The sequence below is a fragment of the Anarhichas minor genome, unplaced genomic scaffold (genome assembly GCF_050575085.1).
Source record: "Anarhichas minor isolate MPS153535 unplaced genomic scaffold, ASM5057508v1 ptg000003l, whole genome shotgun sequence".
Classification (NCBI taxonomy): Eukaryota; Metazoa; Chordata; class Actinopteri; order Perciformes; family Anarhichadidae; genus Anarhichas; species Anarhichas minor.
In genome coordinates, this window is record NW_027466449.1 from 14,688,588 (window position 1) to 14,712,631 (window position 24,044).

At 41.4% G+C, this 24,044-nt stretch overlaps 1 protein-coding gene across 1 annotated transcript; it reads left to right on the plus strand.

Annotated features, from left to right (window-relative positions):
- Window positions 1–341: 341 nt before the first annotated feature.
- pacsin1a (protein kinase C and casein kinase substrate in neurons 1a) lies at window positions 342–23,890 on the plus strand. Its single transcript, XM_076099701.1, has 10 exons — window positions 342–417; window positions 12,331–12,460; window positions 15,078–15,234; window positions 15,427–15,662; window positions 16,606–16,761; window positions 17,312–17,487; window positions 19,240–19,360; window positions 19,457–19,563; window positions 20,256–20,452; window positions 22,213–23,890. The coding sequence occupies exons 2-10, from the start codon at window positions 12,401–12,403 to the stop codon at window positions 22,320–22,322; spliced, it is 1,320 nt and encodes a 439-aa protein (XP_075955816.1). The 5' UTR covers window positions 342–417; window positions 12,331–12,400; the 3' UTR covers window positions 22,323–23,890.
- The last annotated feature ends 154 nt before the right edge of the window (window positions 23,891–24,044 follow it).

Genomic DNA, 24,044 nt, shown 5'->3' on the forward strand with positions numbered 1-24,044 from the left:
ATTCACATCAAAATCCTTTAGAGCTAAAGTGCATAATAACCTTTTACTGTGTTTGAAGAGCACACGTTAAGTTCATGACATTATCCTTTTTAAGTTTAACTGGGTTATAATTCTGTTAACATGCTGGTGTTTTGGTGAACAACTACAAAGAAACAGAGGTGGCTGACATTCATTTAGTTACTTTCTAAAGGTGTCAGAATCTGTTAATATATTTGGTGTTTTGATACGTGTTGTTGGACTGATTTCCATTTATATCCCCATTAAGAGCATTTTAGCAGCACTTTAACTTACTGTTAACTTTATGCTCAAAAGACTGACCCCTACATCTCATGTTTTATTTCCACAGGTGATCTCCTGCAGGGGACCGACAGCTCTCTCTAAGGTTTATGGAAACCTGACCCATCATTGGCGGATAAGGTGAGTTGTACCCCTTTGTGCCGTCTGTTCTCCCAAATCTTCCCGCTCGCTTGATCCTCAAGTTTCACAGGTACTCCAGACGGCCCACCAAGTGCTATTTAAGTACTTTTTGTATAATGTATAATGCTTTTCACACCACTTGAGGTAATTAATAGCTCTTTGTCAGTGGTGTTAATATTTCATGAGGGTGGTCCCATCTGTCACTGAGCTAACTGGAGAGTTTCCCTTTTTAGACTTATATTAGATTTAATTATTAAATTATTTATTTGGTTTACTCTGTACGTGATGAATATTACGCTACTGTAGTATTACATTTCAGCCTTCCAGCCACAGTCCATCGTAACCACTGATCTGTAGTCTCTTTGGGTCGCATTAACATTTATACTCTCTTAGTAATTTGGGTTTGTCTTCAGAGGAGGTAATCTCAGAATTTATCTTTATTCTCTCACTGGAGAGAATAGTAACTCAAGAGGCAATATTGATTTCCTTGTTTGATATGTTTGTATTGTGTGTATTACGGCAGAACCTCACTGCAGCAGGGAGGTTAAGCAGCTGTTTGATGAGCACAGACTGTTGTTTTTGTATGAGAAGGCTCATCAGGTCTTCATGGACCTGGGCCTGAGTTTATACTGTAGCTAAACTAAGTATGAACAAAGGTTTAGCAGGAACTTAAAGAACATAATATCACCTGCAGCAATATTATACCCTCTCTGTCTTGTCCAGATATTATTTTGTGCTCTAATTACCTTTTGTCGTGTTAGTATAATGTTGCATTTTTGAGTTGCAGAAATGCCTTTTGTCTTCAGTTTTATTTTTTTAGATAACCATAAAATGTCTCATCAAATCGGGGGATTCTTAGTTTTTAGTCTTGCTATTTAAAAATGTTTAATTAAGGACAATATCTACCAATTTGATTCTGCGTTTTCACGATATCAACATGGCATTATTTAAGAATCACTTTAAGATATCACCGTTTAGTAAAGTTTTGTTCTCGAAGTCTATCAATTCATGATTACTTTTCGAGAAAGAAGAAATTAAGTATTTGAGGTGGTAATACAAAACATCTGTAATATTCTTATATATTTTACAAAACGACAGCTCTAGAGAAGGAGGAACTTAGGAATTTATGTGGCACGATCTAGATTTGCTGTTGCAGCACAGCCAGTAATAGTGTTTAAATAGCAAGAAACCAAATATAACCTACCATTTTATTCTATGTATTTGTTATCTGTCAGACCCACTTTGCAGCATTGGCCTATAAACATTTTTAAAGTAGGATGTTCTAAATTCTAAAGTCAAATTTAGAGTTGTCCACCAGCTGGGGAGGTCGCCCAGGCTTGGTGGCTTGTTTATACCTTCAGGCTGGTTAGCCAATTCCTACATGGACACATTTACACCAGGCTTATTTATTTTTCTTCCTTCTTTATTTAACAACCGGCAGCACTAGTTTGGCTCCCGATTCGACGTATCCACCCATCACTCTGAAAGCCAAATTGGCTGTATCTGTTGTCACGACTGCCACAAATAAATACTACATGTGTGTGCCAATTCCAAGTGTGACGCAGTCTTGAGCTTTTGCTTTTTAGTGCTGAGTTGACTCTTCGGCAGTCAGATTTGACTCTCGCCGTAAACAAGTCTCGGTCCAGTCGCGAGTCCGGTCTTGATTTTGGCAACTCGGATATGATTTCAAGTCTTCAGTCTCAGGCACACAGTCAGTTACTCTACCTAAATGACCTCTGGGTATAAATAGGGATGTAAGATGATTATAGTCTGGACATTCAGTTGACAGATCTCTGGGCAACCTGGTTTTGTTGCAGGTATTCTCCTGTCAGGCTCTATGGATGGCAACGTCAGTTGTGTCCAGACATTCATGGTCTCCAGAGGATGATTGTTACTGGCTTTGTTGATATAATGACTCTTCTCTTAGCACAACCATGAGGTTGACATCTGTGTTTTTAAGTAAAATTACGATTAGACGGTGGATTACGATGAAATTGAGTTCTTCTTCAGACTTTTTTCTTGTGTCATATTCAGGTCAAAATATCTATTTGCAAAATAATTTCTTATTACGACCTGCAAAATGAATGACATTCCCATCAAGTCTCAGCTGTATGCTTAGTGCTAATCAGCTAATGTTAGCATGCTAACTGGCTAAAACTAGTGAACCTTTTGCCTTTTTTAATTTTATTGAAGTGAAATCCCCCTCCTCTCTTCCCTCTCCTGTAAAAACTAACCAAACGTGCATTTTTACCATCAAGAACATACATTTTCTAACTGGTTTTCAAAGTCAGTATGAAGTTATTTCATTTTGCAGTTTCATGTCTCACGTTTACTTTGGAAAGAGAACCAAAGGCTGTTACTAACGAGCCTTGTCGCTGTGTTCTAAAAAAGGAAATTACATTTAAGGTCCGATGTTGATAGGGGCAGTAAACATTTAAAAACTGTTCATTATTTTTTAAACGAAAATATTAGCTGATTTTGTTGAACATATTTTGAGATATGCAATGCATATCTCGTTCTCTTGTTAAAATAATCCGTAGCACTCTCTCCGTTTCAACTCCCTCTCTCACTCCCTCCTTAAATTCACGTACACACATGTACAGACGGTGCGTTTGAAGGCAGCCCATCAGTATTCAGTGCGGCGTCAGGCAGCTAAACGGTAAGAAGGAGGAAAGCTGGCGTGTTTGAAGAGCAGACTTTCCAGATTGACTGTTCATGTACTCCCTCCCTTCCTCTGCTCCCTCTTTCTGCTTGGACATTGGGAAAAACTGGACCGGAACCAGAGCCTCCATCCTCTCAGCTCCATCTCACAGCCACTGCTGCATGTCTGCAGTTCATTCCTTCATCACCACCCATCACAATATGTCTGTTTCCCCCTCCCCCGCTCTGATCCGCCTCTCTTGTCCGTCTCCCTCTCTCTCTCTCTGCCCTCCCCTGGACGTTTTTTAACCCTGTCTTGTGTCACCAGGAAGCTTGTGGCAAGAGGCCTGATAGTTACATAACGACTGTTGCAGCGCTCGGGACACTGTGTTAAATCACAACTCAGTCGCGACTGTGTGTGTGTGTTTGCTGCCTGTTGTAGAATGTATGTTTCCGCTCAGCAGCCAAATTTGTTGATGGATCCAGCCAGCATCCTTTCAATAGTTTCTTCCTCTCTGTCTGTCTCTCTTTGTATCCCTCTGTTGGTCTCAGCCACCTTGGATCTCACTCTGTTTATCTGTGTGTGAAGAAGGACTTTTGGTTTATATCCGGTTTATATCCTCACAAAATGTCTGGCATGGATGGTTCAATAGGATAGCTACATGTACAAATTCACATTACTCCAAGAAACACAGGGGTCTCCTGCATAATGCGACAGTTTATTTTTTCCAGAAATCATGGTTTGGTTGTCATATAGCTAAAGAAGACAAGTCTGCAGCCATGCGAGTGGCTCTGTGAGTCTGTACTTAGCCATGCGGTGTTTCCAGCTGAATGCTAACAGGCGTACACCGACAATGTTGATGTTTAGCAGGTATAAAGTTGACCATGTTCACAACATTTGCTGATTAGCACTAAACACAAAATACAGCTGGGGCAGATGGGAATTAGCTTTGCAGCTATTTGGTCATAAAGCAAAGTATTGGACAAATTATCATTTTGACCAGATGGTGGCGCTAGAGCAAAAAGTGTTGGAACAAAGTTATTACAATTCATCCAGAGGGAAAGATTAATATATCTACAACATTTCATGGCCATCTAATCCTGGAGTTTTTGAGACATTTCACTCAAATATCAACCTCATGATGGCTAGAGAACTGTAAAGTCAATAGGAGTCATCCTCTGAGGACCATGACCAAGGCAATTCATCAGGTAGTTTATGAGATATTTCAGTCCGGACCAAAGTGGTGGAGCGAGCAACCGAGTGACATTGCTATTCCTAGAGCCATGCCATCAGTGTGGCTAAAAAAATGCAAAACTGATACTGAACATTAGCAGAGAAGATACCAGTCAGAGCCCACAGTGGCTGAACTCTTCCAAAAATGACCCAGAAAGTAAGTTAATTAGCTCAAACTATTATTTCAGTCCTTACTTGGCAGCATAGGACAGAATTTAGAAGTTTTTAATCTACTCAGTCTTGTATCTGTGACTCTTGTCACATTTCTTTCCCAATGCTTTCTCAATCCAAAGGTTAATATTTCGTACTGATGGTTCAGAGAGAGTTTCATGTCCATCCAAAAGGTGAAAATGCTCCAGTAACCGAACTTTGTCGAAGCAGATATTAAAGTCCCAGTGAAACAGAAGTTAGAGCATCTTTAGCTTCGGCACAGAGAGTGTTCCCCAGTGAAATGGAATATTTGAGCGGGAGGGATGGCAAGAAGGATTTAAATCAAATCCTTTGCACTTGATTGCACCACTAAAAAGTGGGCTGGCTTAGGATGTAGCGGCATCAAGCAGCAGCCTCTGGTTCTGAAAAGTGAAGCCAAAAACCCAAATGGCGACGGCCAAAATGCTGAATTCGAGGCTTCGTAGTGCCTCCGTCCACTTCTATGAGACCGATGCGGAGCTACAGATGACTGTGGCTCCACACACGCCTCTCTTGTTGCTAAAAGTTGAAGAAGATTGATTGATGGACGGTGTCATGATGTTATTGGTTGAAATTGGTTGGCACTAGCTAATCGAAGCAAAATCCATATTTTGTTTACAGAAAGAAAAAATTATTGGATTTTTTTGTAATTCTTTTGCACAACATGACTCGGAAAGTGATCTATAAGTGTTGAAAAGGCATTTTTAATTTCATCTTGACTTAAAGTAGAATGTTTACCTCTGGGTCCCTGGACAACTGAAACCTTATGACACCTCCTATTCACACACTGTCACTGGTGTTTACTTCTGACAGCTGCTTTGAAAATCAAATTTCTCCCATGAACTGAAATATTCTAAATAAACCTGAAAACAGCTGTGCAGTCATAGAGTCATGCTTCAAGTTCTGTCTACATGGTGCCTAGTCTGCAATAATAGTTGTAAACAAGGTTCGAGAGACAGTGAATCATGTCCTTATGACTGTTGCTTATTGAGTGATCTCGCTGAGGGACTAATTTAATTCTTGGTGTTTTACAGCCTCTTGTTGCTAATTAAAGAATCTATTACAATTAAATTATGTATTTGCATTGTTTTTCAGAGGTGTTGCAGTAATTAAATTTACAGGAGCATAATAACTGCCTTTGGATAATAACCGATTTGAACTGACAAGTTTTGTCTCAGTAGTGTCACTCAGTCAGTAGGTAAGACTCACTTTAGTTTGAGCCATTTCAGTCTTTAGCTCTGCTACCTGCGTGACTCGAGGCATGTTACATCATTTTAAACTGCTTAAGAAACAAGTTTCACTAGTTCCTGTTATTTTCTTTTCATTAAGTTGATTTGCACTAGCATTAAGCGTACCTAGTCTTTGTTAGCATTCAGTTAGCAACATGTACTCCATAAGCCCGTTTGTGCCAGGCCATTACTTCATTGGTGGTCCTTTTGTTAACCCAGATGTTGGAGATTGAACCGCAGTACAAAGTGTTTTATGGCTGTCAGATGACAGGCAGCATGCTCAATCCCTACCAGCTCCATATGACCTGTAGCTGACCATGACCTCTGACCTCCATGGGGGATGGAGAACATCTCCCTACAGAAATCATGCCTAATGTCCTCTTTGTTATTTACATCTCAATGCTGATGAATTAGTGTGTGGTCTGTTGTTCTGGGAGCTGAGCAATAGCACACCTGGCTAACACACACACACAGTTACACAACATCGATATTTATTGGAAAAGGGCAACACACACACACACACACACACACACACACACACACAAGGAACAAATAACGAAGCAGAAACTTGGTTCTCGTGCAGCCACCCAAAGCCCCTCTGGAGGCATTCATCATCAGATAGCTGAGTCATCCTGTTGGTTTGCTTGAAAATCATGACCCACACTGCTAGCCTGCGCAGGCACAGGCCTATTTGTACCAGATCTTATCGTTAAAATACCCGGCAGCTCATTAATAATGTCATTAGAAAATGTGTGTTTCATAATTTGCTGTTTTTTTATTGTGAAGACATAAATATCTGATGGGCCTGATGCTAGAAACAGATTGAGAGTGGCATCTTGCAACAGATTATAAGAATCCCACCCACATGTATTCATTTTTGCAGTGGTGGGATGCAACTAAATGTACTCAAGTACAGTACTTAAGTGTGTGCTTGTGCTTAACGTTTTGTTTACATTGAGAATTTTCCTCACCATGCAAAACCACATCGGATTGGGCAGCACATTTATCTTCCTTGCTCGTATCAGTTTTCTACTTGTTTTGCTCAACGCAATGTTTCCTCATAGAAGAAAAATCTATATGTTTAAGTACAAGTCTGTTTCAGGGGCTGTCCCCTGTTGCCTATAGGCCAGTACGCTGATGGAGGAGAGAGAGAAGATGAGGGTTGTTTGTACCCCGTAAATTCTGTTGCAGACTCTCTATTTGGATCAACACATCAGACCACATTTGGCTCTCCTACTCTATGCCCCAGCGAGCAGCGAAGAGGGCTCACGGCACTACAGGTTCAGCTGATAAATACATCACAAGACCAGCCTCCTTCACTTCCGCTCTCTCGCTGTCTCTACTGCTCTGTCTTTCTTGTATTATCTAGCCCAGATTACTGCTTTTTTTGAATGAGTCTCTAATCTTCAGTATATATACCTCTCTATTCTGCACCCGCACGCCTGAAGTTCCCCTCTTGCGTGTGTGTGTGTGTGTTGCATTGACTCGAGGACGTCCCACGAGTCGACTGCGGGCTGGACAGCTGACACTGCGTCACCCAACCAGCGTTCTTGCTGCTGTCTAAACCATCGGTCACATGGCCGGCTTAATGACGGCCACGGCTGTTGCGGCGTGTGTGAAGTCTGCACAAGGCAGCTCCGTCTCCTGGCAACATCCAACAGCCTGCTTATTCCGCGCTGCACCGAGAGATGAATCACATCTCTGTCCTGATGTGTTCAGCTGCCCTTCTGGCCCCGTTGGCTCTCTCTCTCTCTATTCCACCCGGGAACGGTCTTGGCTGTCTGAGCAGCGGCACGTTTCGTCCCGAGCTCTTGCTGCCTTCGTCCCTTCTCATCTCCCCCACCTGTCTCCTGTCACGTCCCTCCCGTGCCTCCATCTCAATCTTCATCTCGCCTCCGCCTCCCCCTCCCCTTCTCCCGTTGTCTCGCTCGGTTTCTGTCTGTCAGCCTCTCCTCGCTCATATCTCAATGAAAGACCTCCCTCTGTCTTTCTCCTTGTGTGTCCTCAGTAGAGGAGGAGGACATGCTGCGCTTATCAAACAGAATCCACAGACAACCAGAATGCATCGTAAACCAACTGCAAACTGAAGGCTTTTATTGATTACTACTCAGAATGTTTGACATGCCACATTCATTTTTAAGTGCAGCCGTAGTTGATTTCTTTGATCACCTAACAGTACTAAAGAGAAAAAGACAGCAAATCTTTTGAATCGCTGTTGTGCAATCAGTCAGGAGATAGCGAGTGCTTGCTAATGTGCTGGAGTAAAGTTAGTTCATCTCTCTGAAATCTTCTTACGGTAACAAGCTTACATGTTTGTTGTGGTTCCTTGTCAACACTGGAGCTTCTGACTGTGTCAGAAACATTTGTCTCGCATGGATCAGGAGGATTTGTTTTTTTAATGTCCTTAAAGCATTCATGTCCATTGTGCAGGTACTTGTAGTATTTAGTTGAATTGTGCTGCTGTGAACTCTGTGAAGTCACAGGAGGGCAGTTCTGTTTGTGCCGGCACCACCGCACAAACTCAAATGCATGTGTCCACATGCCGAAACGAACAAACAAATAGTGCAAGATGTGTGTGCTGCTATCCTGCCAGTATATAGTGACATAATTAGTTTCATCTCCACATCACATTCCTCTCTCCACTTTTTGTCTCACTCGTCCTATCCGCTTCTTTGCTCGTCTTCCTAGCTAGCGCCCTCCCCCTCTAAAGCTATTCAAGTGGCACACTGCAGGATTATCCCTCAGCCTCTGAGACATGCTGGTTCGGTCAGACTTATCGTCCTCTCTGGGTTCCCTTTTGCCACAGAGGTCAAAGCTGCAAAAATAAAATTGGCAACACATTAACCATTCAAAGTACCAGCCATAAAGGACATTTGGACTACAAATTCTCACATCCACAAGGAGTCTTTTCAAGGAGTTGTTTGATTTCAAATCTCTGGATTGGTTTCTTTTGTTTTTTCAATGATGGACCCAACCGTGGTAAGTGAATGTGCAAAGGAGTGTTCAGTCACTTACAAATGTGCAAAGGTTAGTATTGTCGTATTTTGTCAGCTTCAGGCAACAATACCGCCTCTGCAATCACAACAGACTCCTGAAAGACTTTCAATTACAAATGGGATCGCTTTGACAGCAGCAAGTGTTGTGTTCAGTGAGTGGGTGGATCACAGTTCCAAGCTGAAAGATGCACCCAAATGGATAAATGTGTCTTGTACAGACCAGCTGTTACTTTTATAGTTTACTTATGTTTGCAGTATTTTGTTTCTTTGCATTACACACATTGTTCTGTCCGACTTATATGAAATTAGTTTAGCAAAAAGCTGAGTAATATTAGAAACGGTACTCCGACTTTATCATGACTTCCTCACCACTTACGACAGTGGAGAATGAGAGGTGTGTTCGCAGTCATTGAGGTGGATTGACCTCAATAATGATAAGTGTAAGCCCCTCTTCACAATGCTTACCACTCCTATCCTCCACCCTTACACACAACAATCTCCCACAACGGACCAAAACTAAGACTTGTGATCTGTGATGCGTTCTCTCTGTGTTGCTTAGCCTAGTGAGCAAAGACTGATGGCTTCTATGTCCACACTGTCTTTGCACAAACTCAAAGCTTCTCCCGCTCTCATCCATCATCTTTTCACCTCTCATATCATCAACCATGCTGCAGAATTATTTTACCAAGCTCTAGTTTGAGATTAAGGAAACGTGTGGACCGCTAACTGGGAATCATCGTGTTGATCCAAATGCTTTCTCGACATCATCAGGTGTGTGAGTTTTGGTTAAACTAAGCCTCTGGATGCACAGGTTTGTGTTATGAGCTGGGATTCTGGCATTGTTCCGGAGGTTAACTGGCTCTCATGTCAGCAGGTGTTGTACTCACGAATGTAGAAGCTAATTGGAGAAGCGGACTGATGGACTGGTAGCAGAACCAATGGGGTGTGTTTGTTGCTGAGATTAGGACCTGCCACTTTAGGGCCGCTTAGCTGCATGAGGTCTTGTTGCATCACATAGTCAAGTTTTTATGTCATATGGGTTTCAGTGTGTTTTATTTCTTCCAACTAAACATTTTTTACCCATAACGTTTTGAGGAATTTGAGGATTTTTCATGTTAAGTAAATGCAAACAGATTATACGCAGGTCCCTAAAAAAAAAAGAGGAAACCAAGTAAGAGACAGTTTGTTTAAAGAGCCGGGGGACCCGCTCATTAGGGAGCGGGTCCACCGTGTTGCTCCGCCATATTCTTACAGAAACCCCGAACGGACAAACCGTACACTGGCTTTCGAGAGGGCCTTTTACGTTACCTAAAGGCCACCGTAGTTGGTAATATGGTGAGGATGGCCTCTGAGCAAGGAAAACGGCATTACCACAGTTTTGCACTTGGCTGCTCTCATCTTAGAAAGGAAGTAGTGAGTGAAGGGGTCTTTATTTGGTTGCAATCTGCAACCTCACTGCGAGATGCCACCAAATCCTACACACTGTCCCTATAACGACAATTCTTCACCTTCACATATTGCAAATGGCTTTTATTATAAGCATATTATTGGTCCCTTGGATTACACATACTGTATGTATACTCTATATGGTACAAATCATAGAAGAGTAGTGTACAAAACGGGCTTCTTTGCTGCTGACCCCAGTGCAACTGAAAGGCTGAAGTTGTCTGTGATTCAGACACTGACAGCTAAATTGTCAAATTATGAAATAGTTCTTTGGTTATTTTGTGTTGTGCCTTCTTGAAGTAGCCAGTGCCTGAAAGCCTCGACTGTTAGAAGCACCACAGATTGTTGTGATGGCTGGTGACACGAACCGAGGCCTTTGATGAAATACAGCTTGCCTTCATCGGTCACTGTTCCATAGAAACACTGAGTGAGCAGCAATAAATTGCCTGTTCTGCAGCTGAAACCAGATCCAATCACACCGGGTGTGAACGCTCTCCCGATAGCATTTTTTGATGAGTAGACCCCGTGTGAGGAACACAAAGTGTGTTGCAGGAGCTGCGACGAGACACACTTTCCCTTCATAAGCTGACCTTGTAGTTTAAGGACTTCTATTTTTCTCACAAGGACAATTATGTTGTTACATTGTGTGTAAGGAAAGTGAGGTCAGCCCGATGCAAATTGAGCCTAACGCAGAGAGTCATTCTTCATGACTCATTCCAGGGATGAAGGATGTTGCAGGAATTAGTATGCACTTGACTGCAGAAGGAAGATGAGCGTTGAAGCACGGACGGCTCTGGTCATATTTGAACGAAATATTCCTTGTGCTGCAGCAGACTCCAGACTGCAGACTCAGCTCTGACATGGCCACGAGTCATCCTTCATCATTGACCTCTATCTAGCACGCTTAACTAACAATTAATGTGCGTTGTGCATATTGGAATTAATCAATTGTTGCACTGTGCTCTTAATGACATCTATCAAAAGTTGTTATCGTTTTAATTAAAAGCTATAATAAAGTTGTACACTGTAGGGCCATGTGCAGAAGTAGATAATAACCAAAATCCACTTGAAACAATGTCAGAGCAGGGAGCATTATCAACAGAATGTCTGTCATTATTATGAGGCACATGCAACGTATTGTATTGGTTGCTTCAGGGCAATGAAGAGCTGTCTCTCAAGGGTAAGCCATTAGTCATGTGAGCAAAATGGATTAGGCTTCAAAAAGAGTTCAATACGGATAAAGCGCCTCGCAGTCTCTACTGTTTGAACCATGGTGGTAAGATATCGACCAGACGTCAAACAAACAAATATTAATCACCTTTAACGCTGGAGGAAATCCAGAAGGAACTGTATTCTGTCGGGTTTACAGAGTAATAGGTGATTAAACCACATCATTAAAGGACATATAGGTCTGCTCATCTTGTATTCGTTTATTTGTTTCTATTCTATTTTAGGGTTTCACAATTATTTTTATTTGTCTTCAAATTAATCAGAAAAATTCGAAATTTAGGAGGAAATTGTCTATTTTTGGGGTTATTTAAAAAAAAGAATAAAGATTTTTACAGAAACAACAAAAGTAGTGCACTATAAACAAAGACAAAGGACAAAGATGATGCTTAAAACATACCATATATACTGTACACATGCAAAATAGTCAAAACAGACCGGATATAGTAATAATGGTATTATAATAACAGTAATGGTGGCAATGACACAATTCTGTGTTTGCATACAAAGTGCATTCTGGGCTGCTATACACAGTGTAGCATGTGTACTGTGCACGTGTGTGTTCCAGATTTCTCTCAGATGTAATGTGTCAGAAGAATGAGTTGCACTATGGAAGGATTTAGGGTCAGAGCTGCCGTGATGCTCCACTCTCTCTGGTATCGTTTCTAGGACACGCCAGTATAAGTTGCCCCCTCTCGTTCCTCAGGGCACCGCGCTGGATGCATGGCGGAGGAGACTATTTTTGTCTCCTTATTATAAATGTCTCAAATAGAAACCATCACACTGGAAGGTCTCCTCTAGTTGCCATGAACGGTTCCTACATTGCTTCTCCTCACTGTTACACAGTGTTGGCCGTCTAAGTCTGCTCAATCACGTCGCTTGCACTTCTTTTTTCCTGTATTTGTGTCATGTAATGTCACATTATTGTTTTTTTTCTCTTTGTGCCTTTCAGTGCATGAGGAACCCAGCTCGGCTGCAGAGGACAGGTTTAGTCATTAGAGTGCTTTGCCACATCCAGGAAAATGTCTGGCTCCTACGATGAATGTGCAGTTGCTGACGACACCATGGACAGCTTCTGGGAGGTAAAGATCAAACCGTCACGTGTGTTATGAAGGGTTTTCAACCCGCAACCCCAAGCCCGTCCCCGCCTATTTGTCTTGTATTCATGTGACTTCTGAAGCCCTAAAGACTCACTGCTGAAATCATTACCATGAGATTAGTGTCAACAAGTTTTTACAGGAAAATTAGAGAGAAGTTGTAGCGGTTCGATACCCACTGAGGCTCAACGCAGAGGGTCACTCTGCCAGGGCATTCAAAAAATGATGCATGGTCTTACGCTTAAAAGCAAAAGCGGTCTTGCCGCGAGTAAGATCTGCCTTGTTTTAAACACTTTTAGCTATGCTACACTAAGCAGCTTCATATTTATCAGACACATATGAGAGTTGTATCAATTTTCTCATCCTACCATTGGGAAGGGTATTTCCAAAAATATCGAAATATTGCTTTAAATTGAGGGCTTCTTCAAAGTGACCTGATTAAGAATTCCTCCTTAATCTCATTAAGCAGAACTGCAGCTAAAAATGTTTCATCACAGGGTACATCGCAACAAATGAATAAACACAACACTACAAATATAATCCTCATACAAGTTCAATCCATCCTCACTTGCCTCACATGCTGAAATGCGGTGTGTGTGTGGGGGGGTGTATACTTTTTTACCCGCACCAAAGTAGCGTTAATGAATTCCACCAATACAGAGTCTTCTTTGTATCATGGCTCTTACCCACAGAGGCAAAGACAAAGAGCCTCAGTCATCAGTCGCTCTGAGGCGGCCTTTCACCACATGCACCTGCCTATAGCCTCAGTATACTAGCAACACAGCTCGGGTCAGCTCACGGTTTATAAATGCCACGAAAAAAAACATTATCCTCAGGTTTTGTCATCAGACATGTTGATATTTGACACAGCTGGGCAGTGAAGCACTAATCAAACTCAATATATATCCCTAATATAATCACCACACTGCACAAATACGAGAGCTCAAGTGTGTTTTCATATGTAGAACGAGTCCACCTGCGTGTTGTTGTTGGTGTGACTTTGCAATCTGTCACACAGGCCAAAGCTCATACTGTCGCACACCTGGTCTCACTGCGTCCCTGCAGCTCTCTCATCTCAAACAGTATGAGCACACATGCATGCTCGTGTCAGGACCAATCACAGTGCAGCGCTGCAGACAGCCTCTCCACGTGTTCTGCGTGTGATGATGTATGTGCATGACTGTATGTATTTGCATCATAAACACATGGACTCTATGTGGTTTCTATGTATTTCGGTCTCTGCGTCGACTTCTACCGCTGAGAATCTGCGTTCCTGCATTACACCACTCAAGAGGATTAAAGCACTCACACACGCATTTACACACAAACACAAGCCCATGCCATTGCATAACTACACATGCACAGGCACGAGCATCCCCCACCCCCTCCTCGCTCCCTTCATCATGCACCATGAGCTCACGCCCCCTGCAGGCACTGAGGAGGCGGAGCCACGTGGCCTGGCACTGCACTTTTAAGGCGGTATCACTTAAGGTGGCGAGATCTAAAAGCAAAAGGCCGTAAAATAATTTTGGCAGACGGTAACTCTGAATACTGGTGTGTCTCACTGAGTAGGATGACAAAAAAAAGAAAATAAAGAGATATGCTGGTTAACATGCATTATAGGGTGACGAGACGCACACACACATGTAACTCAGCCAGTGCACAACAAATACAAGTAAAGTTAATGCCTCTGTATGAGGAACCATTCATAACTCTACAGCAAAATAATATATATATATATATATATATATATATATATATATATATATATATATATATATATATATATATATATATATATATATATATATATATATATATATATATATATATATATATATATATATATATATATATATATATATATATATATATATATATATATATATATATATATATATATATATATATATATATATATATATATATATATATATATATATATATATATATATGACACAATCACCTATTAGCTTGTTTGGGGTATTTTCCTATAACTACTACATTTAATACCAACACATGACTCTCAATACTGTGTTGGTTTGTGCACTGTTATACTGTACACACAGAAATCATATTCATAAACCTACTGTCTTTCCAGTTCATAAACTGTTGTTAAAGCTGCTGATTTGGTAACTTCAATTCACATTTTGTCATATTTGCTCAAACTGTCACTACAGCCTAACAGTAGAACATGAGACGGACAATCTGTGGAATTGTTAGGTTCCTCTGCCTCCTTTGAGGTCTCCTAATGACATTTGCAAGATTCTACTGCACCCGAAGAACAGCAACCAATCAGAGCCGAGGAGGCTCTCACGCAGCTGCCAATCACTGCTCCGATCAGACAAGCTAGACAGTGCTGATCAAAAATAAATCGACTCTGTTCCTGCATTGCCTATTTAACAAATGGGGAATCGTCCCCCATTTTACCATATAGAAGCATATTATCTTATATATAAAAAGATATAAAAATACAAGCTTCATCATTTTCTTTTGTATATTTTGATGTAGACATCATGTTCTAATTGATTTTCTTCTGTGACATATGTGAAGACAGATTTGCTTTCTGTTCCTTTAACCTATCTGTTCCTGTGTTCTGCAGGTGGGGAACTACAAACGTGCTGTCAAGAGAGTTGATGACGGCCATCGGCTCTGCAATGACGTCATGGGCTGCCTGCAGGAGCGTGCCAAGATAGAAAAAGCTTATGGTGATCAGCTAACTGCATGGTCCAAGAGATGGAGACAGCTCATTGAGAAAGGTCAGCAAGCGGGATGGGGTCAATAAAAATGAATAGCTCAACAAATGAACGGACTTCACGCTGTCTTTCAATTTGCCAACTCTCCGTTTACACAGTTTGCTGTTTGCTCTCTGCTAATATTTGGCTGCATGTTATTGCGCTAAATATTTTATCTGGGATGAATAATTTTGTCGTCCCCCCAACCCCCCCCAGGCCCACAGTACGGCTCTGTGGAGAGAGCCTGGCTGGCTGTGATGACCGAGGCAGAGAAGGTGAGTGAGCTGCACCAAGATGTGAAGAACAACCTGACGAACGAGGACGTCGAGAAAGTGAAGAACTGGCAGAAGGAAGCCTATCACAAGCAAATGATCGGAGGCTTCAAAGAGGCCAAGGAGGCGGATGAAGGCTTCAAGAAGGCTCAGAAACCGTGGGCCAAAAAGCTCAAGGAGGTGAGGGGGATGGAGACAAATGTATACGACTCATCATCTTTGCCTTTGGTGTAACAGAACAATTCATATTCATTTAATACAAATGAGCTGCTCTCGGGTTCGTTCCTGCTCTCACCTCGTGCTTGTGATGTTGTTCTGTGTCCAGCTGTGTCACGCCAACATTCATTCACTCATCTTTCACTCTCTCCACCATTTAAAACCTTTGACTAACCTCTGTTGGTCATTGATTTTAAGTGCCAGGCCCACAAATTTACTGTTTGGTTCTCTCTCACCGCTTTCATAGTTTCATTTTCTGCCACAGTAGGCAGCTCTAATAAACCAGCTTGGCAGCAAACTGCTGACGGACTCCGTTAGAGACTATAGCTGGCCAACATAGTGGAATATTTAGCAGCTAAAGAGACAGATATTTCCCTCAGGAGTTAGTGGCCCTGTTGAGGCCAATCCTTGAGTTTCTCCATGACAAAGTCTGTGGCTGCACCCATGGTGGTTTCACTGGCACGATTCCAGATTCACAGCTCTGAGAGCTACGTTTGAACAAACTTCACAGTCTAAAACCATTAAATAAACACTGTGTTTAAGGTTGTTTGGGTCCGTTGCTTTAGGCCTGGACCTGGACGATATGAGAGGACTCGGAGCATATGAGACCCTGACTGACCTAAACTCTGACTGGGTTTTTTGACTCTACATGGAAAACTTACAGTATTGTATTTGTACTTTTGTTGTTGTTGTTGTTTTATTAACCATAAGTAGCAAAATATGACTCTGGTCGTGGATACAAGGACATAATAACGTCTATGCAGTTTTAGACACTGATCACATTAAGATCTGTTATCGTGTCTGGGCAAGTTGGTCAGTCCTACTTTGAGATGAGTTGATGTGACTTCCTTCGGTCACATTAGATAATGTATGTGAGATATAATGCCTGCTGTGTTTGGACAAACAGATGGAGGCAGCTAAGAAGACATACCACATGGCCTGCAAGGAGGAGAAGCTGGCTGCAGCCCGCGAGGCCAACGGCAAGACTGAGGCTTCTGTCACAGCAGACCAGCAGAAGAAACTCCACGAGAAAGTGGACAAATGCAAACAGGATGTGCAGAAGGTGAGAACGAGGCCGTGAAAAAAACAAACAAGAGAAGACAGTTAAAGTCCTTTTTAGTTTTATTTAGTTTGAGGAGAGTGAAAAACAAAGATGTGAAAAAACATGTAAATACACACAATCACGTGCAAATAAAACATTATCACACTGGTCAGTAGATCCAAGACATGTTTCTATGCAAACTCACAGAAAAGCATCATGTTTACTTACCTTGCTGGTCCAGACTTTTTCACACGGCAGCTTTAAATTAGTGACCTGTCAGGGTTTTAAATGGCTATCAATCAGGCTAATTGATCAGGTCATTTTCACATACTCTTATTCAAATAAACAGCGTAAGGTGTATTGTTGTGATGGATGCATGCAGTGTACAGGCAATCGTGTTTCGTTCATAGGAACAGATATTTAGTTGTACGACATTGTCACAGCGCCACGATAAACCCCTTTTTGAAGATGAGTTGTAGTGCAACCTCGGAGGAACATCTAAACTAAACCACGCCGGCTTCTTTTCCACAGAGGCTTCACTTATCAGCGTGTTTTCTGTTTTCTGTCTCAGGCTAAAGAAAAGTATGAGAAGTCTCTGGAGGAGCTGAATAAGTGCACCCCGCAGTACATGGAGTGCATGGAGCAGGTGTTTGACCAGTGCCAGCAGCATGAAGTCAGGAGGCTGACCTTCCTCAAGGAGGCCTTGCTGGACATCAAACGCCATCTCAACCTCACCGAGAACCAAAGGTTAGCCGGGCGAAGGGACACAGCTTTACTGAAGTGTTATAGAGCTGCAGTTTTGAGATCATGGACTGTGTTTTCTCCGACACATGATTTAGTACCACACTGTGTGAGAGGTAAAACAGACATGTTTATTGATCCTTATGGTCTGCTGTGTTTTATCTCTGTATGCTTCTTGCTACAGCATTAATTCCCTGCAGTGTAGTTCATCTATCTTTCTATTATTCCCCCTCAATCCGATGTAAATTCAGTTAGTTCATAGTTATGTATGCAACGTGGGCAAAGAACTCTTTGAGCATGATTGCATACTGTACCTTTTACTTGAAATGATCACATTGCAAACACATTTTAGAACAGATTAGTTTGATTTGTTTTGTCACATTCAGCACAGTTCGCTTCAAATTGATTAATCTCAACACGCTTCTCAACCAGGCATGCATTTCTCATTAGCGGTCACACTCACAGCACTAATTAATTGATTATCCAGTCAATGACGTTTCTGCCAAACTGAATTTGAATTGAAGTCGAATGCTTGTCATATTCTGGGTCGTTTATAACCTGTGTGCAACAACAAAGCCGGGACCCACAGCAAAGTGGTTTTCAGGGTCTTTCATCAAACCTGCCTTTGTTTGCCATGCGTGATTCAAGCCCGTTGCTGTTTAGAGGATTGCGATGTAGTTTATCCCGATTGTTCATCGCTCACACTTTACTACTCACGACCTCACTTGTGTTGCCCTGAACAGCTGGTTTTTGGGGAAGAAAACATGCGTTAGCTGGGTTTTAACTGCTATTGTGGTTGTCCATAATGCGCTACAGAAAATGTGATATGCATTATCATTTTATGTAGTTTCCATTATATTAATCACTGAACATCCCTCTCTCTCTCGCTTTCTTTCTTTTTATATATATAACATTATTTTACATTTTTCGCTTTTTATTGTGCAACTGGGTGTTTTCTCAGAAGTTCTTTCCCGATTCCACTGATAAGAAGAAGCACACATTAACACTCAGACACTGGCTGCTTTAGTTTGATGAACTAAAGTCATGATCAAAAAAAAGTACGGTATAGTGTGTGTGTATTTTGGGGGGATTTGGTATGATCATCATCACCATAGCGTAACTGAAGTCAATATTGTTTTGGCTTGAATTTAAGTTAAACAATTAACAATTAGAAGAGGCATTTGTTGGACTTGCAGATGACATTATCTTATCGCCTCTTACAAAATATCATACACTCATCTTTCCAAAATCTAGTTATGAAAATAAAACATTCTGTTTTTGTGCTGAGTGATTCAATCCAACACAGCATCCATTTATTTAATGATCCATTTTTGGAAAGAAAAAAACGCTTAGGTCACGTTTGTGTCTAATTTGACCAGAGACTGTATGTAGATAAATATTTTCTTATTGCATTAATGTGGGAAAACCTAGACAGGTTTATCATGTGAAATAGGTAATACAACTACACGGTTTTAATCTCTTACACATTGCAGAGATTTGGGGAAACTGCAGCAATATAAACAATAATATCCTTGTAAGAGATTATCAGGATTATTCAGGCCAAATACTTCAGCTGCTGAGGGCTTCGGCAGAAAACTCAGGGAGACACTTCAGTCTTGTCGTGGCCTAATGTTGGAACTCGCTCAACCCAGAATTTGAACTACATTGTGGGTTCTGTCGCCAAGTTGGCAGCAGACCCCGGGTCTCTTCTGGCACTTTTCTGCCTCACCATTTGTTCCATTTTCCTCCTCTCCTCAGCTACTCCACAATATACAGAGATCTGGAGCGCACCGTCCTGTCGTCAAACACACAAGAGGATCTGAAGTGGTTCAGCAACAACCACGGCCCTGGGATGCATATGAACTGGCCTGCTTTTGAGGTACAACGTTAAACCTTCAAACTCAAACAGTAGACGCCTCTCTTCTTTATTTACTATATTCCGCTTTCATGTGTTTCCTTTCACTCTAATCTCCAGGAATACAACCCAGACCAGGCCGCTGCTCCCCCAAAGAAGAAGAAACCAGACGGAGCCCCACCCACCCCGAGCACCGACCATGTGGCTCCACCTGGTGACCGTAGCAGGTAATCTATTGTTTACAAGCACATTGCAAAGCACACTCATAAATTATCATGAAATTATATTTCATTAAAATACATGGACTGAACTCGTATTTCTTTTCGTCAAATACATTTTTTGAAGGATAAGACGGGTAATATTAGTGTTTGTGTCAACAACTCTCATGAAAAGACCAAAACTATCATGTTTTAGTCTCGTCTCAATACGCACTGACTACAGCTCCCACTCCCAAGCCCATTGGTCCTTTCTGTACACACATCTTTAAAAATGGGTCACAAATTCATACTTTCACGTTTTTAAATAGCTAAATCATTTCCTGAAACAGACCGGCTGTAGTTTTTAGTTAATGTTACTCAAACAGGAGTAAATTGTGTATTTGTTGGCGACTATTTTCAGCTGCAGATTTTGGATGTTAGTGAGTATTTACAGCAGCAGGATGGTGTACGTGGGAACAATTCTAAATAAACTACAGTGCCCATGTCCATCATAAAGAAGGGAAACATCTCCCGGTGCAACGGTGTGACTGTTGATGTGTTTTTAATTGTTTTTTAACCGTTTGAATCACAGCAGCACAGAGAAATAAGCGACACAGACCATATGTGTTGGTTTGGACCTTTTTGTGGGATTTGTTGACAATTTGTTGACTTTTGAAAATACTTTTGTTATTGACTCACCCTGCATTTCCTCTATTCTCCAGTGTGAGCAGCTATGAAAAAAACCAAGCTTACTCGACTGAGTGGTCCGATGATGAGCAGCCCGCTACGCACTCTGGCAACGAAAACGGCGGGAACGGCAATTCTTTTGAAGAAGATTCCAGCACTGGGAAAGCCGTCCGTGTCCGAGCTCTCTATGATTATGAAGGCCAGGAGCAGGATGAGCTCACCTTCAAAGCAGGTATTTGTCAGTGACCAGATGACACAGGAGATATGATTTACCATCATACAGTTCATGTTTTCTCATTCATTTATGAACGTATTAATGTTTATAAAGGGGCTGGAACGCTGTAGTTTAATCATAAGATGACAAGCTGTGGCATCAACCAGGTGGTCAAAAATCACCAGCTCTCTCCTGGTTTCTGTTCTAAAGCTCACTTCCTCTATAGAATAGATAGCAGTGGTTAGTCAATAATTGCCACATGGAAAACAAATTACAGGCACTTGCCACCAATTAACACAAGCTCTTTGGGAAATGGTGTTAAAACGTGCTTTAGAGCCCAACACGGTGACATGACTAACGATTTAACAGCAAGCTTTACTCAGAAAAGCTACTGATGAAGCCACAGCTCTGCATCTTCATCATCCTCTTGTTCTGCACATCCAGGTCCTATCTTGAAGCACACAGTTTGAGATGAGGTGTTTTTAAGTCCTCTCATGGATATCTGGCAATGACTAAAGGGTCTTTAAAGACGGTTAATACTTACATGCAAATTCTGTTAGTTTCTTCTTCTAAAAAAAGAAAAAAGTTGCCCTGTAGACATTTTGTAAACAAAGTTACTATTTACAATAAGTGTTACTCACCAAAACTCATTGTGTGTGTCTTTCTTAGTACTACTACTACTAGTAGCTAGCTACTTCAGTGAAATAGTGTAAAAGCATTAAATTGTATCGAAGCACAGATGTGCACAGTTGTGCGTTCATGTGAGCGAAAACCAAACAGGAACCCGCTCATGAAAACATTGTTCCATAATGCCACTGGTGGTCAGAAGCTCCACGGGGCACCTTTAATTTACTTTGCCTTTACTGTGGGGTGAAACTTTGTTCGCGCTACCTTATCAAATTCATTTTAATGAAATTCATTAGATTAAAAAAACGTATTGAAAGAAAAATTTATCTTTAAATTTGGATACTTTTAAAGGGCCAGTGTGTAGCATCTATAGGGATCTATTGGTAGAAATGTAATATGATATTAATTAGGATGTTTTCTTTATTCACTGTAAATAGGAATCACTGTGTTTCGTTACCCCAGAATGAGACGTTTATATCTACAGAGCGGGTCCTCCTCACGGAGTCCACTGTGTTGCACCGTCACGTTGCTACGGTAGCCCAGAACGGACAAAGATACGGCTTTTCACATTTTTGCATTGGTCACCGTAGTTCTCGCACAGTCAGATTGGAGTTGGTTGCAATCTGCAACCTCACCACTAGAAGCCGCCAAATCCTAAACACTGGTCCTTTAAACCAACAAGAACAAAAACACAAATTCTTTATTCCCCTATCACGGTTTTAATCCTAGCAGTGTGGAGAAGACTTTGAAGCCGTAGAAAAAAGTGAAAGTGTAAGAAAAGTTGTTCCATCTGGGGTTACGTGTCAAACGGTTTCTTGGAATATAAGAAACCTAAGCTAACTTTTTACATTTTAATATTTACTGTACAGGCACGAAAACCGTATCGACTGTCTCATCTAACCCTCCCAACAATTTCCTTTAAGTGGGTAGATAACAAAAATATTTGTCAAATATTTCTGGCACTGGGGGACACTTGAATTCCGATACAGTACAAAAACAGACATAACATCAAAAAGTATTACAAAAGACCTCGAGTGCATTGATCAGAATAAAGGTGGAGCTTTAATTTACAGATACCTTCATTTTTCGATTTACATTCACTATTTGACAAAAGACTGCGTGTGCATTAAGGAGTGGTGTCTCCTTCACAGGTGATGAACTGACCAAGACTGAGGACGAAGACGAGCAAGGCTGGTGTAGAGGTCGCTTGGACACTGGCCGAGAGGGACTGTACCCGGCCAATTATGTCGAGCCGATCTAGTCACGTTACTGGACAAGGACACGCCATTGGAGGAAGCTTGAACTGTCCCGTCCAATTGCATCGCACATAGCCAGAGACTTAAGAGCAACACATCCCTTGCCCAACAGATGCGCCAAGCAGTCTTGCCTAAATAAAAACTTAGTAACCTAAAAGACAATATATCAATATAATATATTTTATCCAGCATTTGGGGTGGGTGGACTTACACATTTAAAAACAGGAGCAGCAGTTACTCCAGTATATACACACTCAACTATAACATCAAGACAGTGCAGGAACACATTGCTTCTCTGTGTAGCTGTATTTAACATATAATGCAGCTTATTTAAACTTGCAGTATACTGCAGTCTGTTCTCTTGTGAATATGGGAAGATAATATAATCAGTTATGCCCTTTCGACAAAGACGAGCTTCTCTAACCTGCATTGTGTATATACGGTGTGATGCCATTTCTGTGTAGCATTTTGAATGCTGTGTGTGGTCAGTCGTCATCCTTACATCTGGAATGCTGTGTAGTGTTAAAATGTACCACAAACAGTATGCTCTTTTTATTTTCTTTGTTTTTTTGTTTTTCTTTGTGATTTGGTCCAACCTCTTCTCCAGTGTGTGCAGTGCTATGTGTTTTTAACTGTTTCTGAACTTTGCATAGCAGCATGTGCTATGCAAAAAAAAAAAAAAAAAAAAAAAAAACTTGCATTCCTTGAATCCTGCAGCCTCGTTTAGGCGACAACTTGATGCAACACTTCAACTACAAAATGCAGAGTTCATTGATAAGCATCACATTCTTCTGGACATGCTTCTGCTTTCATGAAAGGAAGCTTGTCGATGAACTGATTTTGTTTCTTTTGTTTCTTTTTTGACATATTTCTTTTCTTAGCGTCACAAACCCGTTGACAATATCATCTCCATGCAACCCAAGGAAAGGATATACAGTTTCTGCAGAGGCTTTCATTCTTGGTTCAGTAATTCTGGTCTCATTTTAATCCACTACTGCAAACACGAGTGATACATTCCCTCAGAGCAAAGTGGGATCAAGTCATCTTCTTGGGGTTGCCACTGCAGTGTAAGAGGTTGGTTCTGAACATTGCCTGTGCCGGGCACTTTTCTTCCAGAGCGAGGGGCCAATGGAGGCAGACGGTTGTCTGAAGATCGAAGCCTCTTCAACAGGACATGAATGTACTAGTGTCTGAGCTCGAAAGAGGGCGCGTTGTCTAAACACGGTTCTCCACCGTCATTTAATGCCCTACCTAGCAAAAATCACTAGTTATGTGGCCCGTCTCCCTGCTGAGCCAAAGAATGACCCAATACCATCAACTATCTGTTTTCTCTCCATGCAATAACTTCACATATCACATGTGAAACAGCTTCAGTGAGGATCAACTTGTAGCTGCCTCCCAGTCCACCCAAACTTCATTTGTCTGCAAAACACAGCGCAATGACACAGGGAATACATTTGTCCCCAGTGCTGCACCTGCATGTAAGATGACTCGCACACAGTGCATTACATGGTCGTTTTTAAACTTAATATGTAGAAATTAAATTTATAGCAGGAATTCATCAGATGTTGATGAGTGAGTTATCTTGCTACGAGTTGCATCTAAATCTCTGATTAGATGGAACCGATGCTTTTTATAACTTAGTTGTCCGGAAGTTTTAAAATGTCACTGGACCAACAGCAGTCAGATGTGTTTAGCTCTGTGTCTGGAACAGGATTTGACAGGTT